Raw genomic sequence first — 1,081 nt, forward strand, 5'->3', positions numbered from 1 at the left:
GCTGCTGGTGAGCGGGACTCTGAAGGTTTAGGAGTGTCGCTTCCCGTCACACTCTGCACCACTTGACACTGCTGCTGGAAGCACAGGACCTGTCTGGAAATATTTATTTATAAAGATGCTGAACTCAGATTTCTTATTTATTTACAACTTGTTGACTGGTAGACTTTTGCAGAGAAAGAGAGGGGGAAAAAAAAAATTATTTTTCTATCTAAACCTAGTCTTTATCTACAAAAAGGAAAATTTTGAATGTAAAAATAACAAATGATATTCTAGCACTTCCCTGAAATGGACGGCAGATTTTACTCAACTGTTGTCACAGAATATATATAATATATTTTACTGTGGATCAGTTATTTCAGCGCTGTCTAAGGTGGATCAAAAGGTTATTCTATAGTTAAGTGCCTGATAATTTTCTATACTTTTTTCATATCCTAATTCATTGAAGCACTTAGGACTCAAACACTGTACTTGTAAGTATTCTTTACCCAATTTCTCCTATATGCTAAGAAAGTGCACTGTAATGCTCAGTTAATGTTATTCTGTGAGTTAGGATTGTGTTGATACTACCCAACATTAGCTTGGAGTGTCTTTGTTTTTTTACTTTGAAGTGGGCATTACTTGTTTTGTCCCCTGTGGTGGGTGGCAGTGTCCCCTGCCTGCTCCACTCCGGCGGGGTTCCCTGTCTGTTCTCCCCCCCCCCCCCCCCCCTGCAGAGGGTGACAGGGACCCCTGTCAGCTCTCCCCCCCCCCCGGCCCTGCAGAGGGCGGCGAGGTCCCCTGTCTGCTCCCCCCTCCCCCTGCAGAGGGTGGCGAGGTCCCCTGTCTGCTCCCCCCCCTCCCCCTGCAGAGGGCGGCGGGGTCCCCTGTCTGCTCCCCCTGCAGAGGGCGGCGGGGTCCCCTGTCTGCTCCCCCTGCAGAGGGCGGCGGGGTCCCCTGTCTGCTCTCCCTCCCCCTGCAGAGGGCGGCGGGGTCCCCTGTCTGCTCTCCCCTCCCCCTGCAGAGGGCGGCGGGGTCCCCTGTCTGCTCTCCCTCCCCCTGCAGAGGGCGGCGGGTCCCCTGTCTGCTCTCTCCTCCCCCTGCA

At 52.1% G+C, this 1,081-nt stretch overlaps 1 protein-coding gene across 4 annotated transcripts in view; it reads left to right on the plus strand.

Annotated features, from left to right (window-relative positions):
* Window positions 1-706, plus strand: part of LOC141117180 (uncharacterized) — a 42,996-nt gene extending 42,290 nt beyond the window's left edge. For 3 of the 4 annotated variants that reach the window (XM_073609876.1, XM_073609874.1, XM_073609878.1), the window contains one exon: window positions 1-706. This exon is cut by the window's left edge and continues 176 nt beyond it. In XM_073609876.1, coding sequence (XP_073465977.1) covers window positions 1-11 — 11 coding nt within the window. In that variant the 3' untranslated portion in view covers window positions 12-706. The other variant, XM_073609875.1, reaches the window with a different exon arrangement.
* Window positions 707-1,081: the final 375 nt, after the last annotated feature.

This window comes from Aquarana catesbeiana, linkage group LG13 (assembly GCF_042186555.1).
Source record: "Aquarana catesbeiana isolate 2022-GZ linkage group LG13, ASM4218655v1, whole genome shotgun sequence".
NCBI classification, from domain to species: Eukaryota; Metazoa; Chordata; class Amphibia; order Anura; family Ranidae; genus Aquarana; species Aquarana catesbeiana.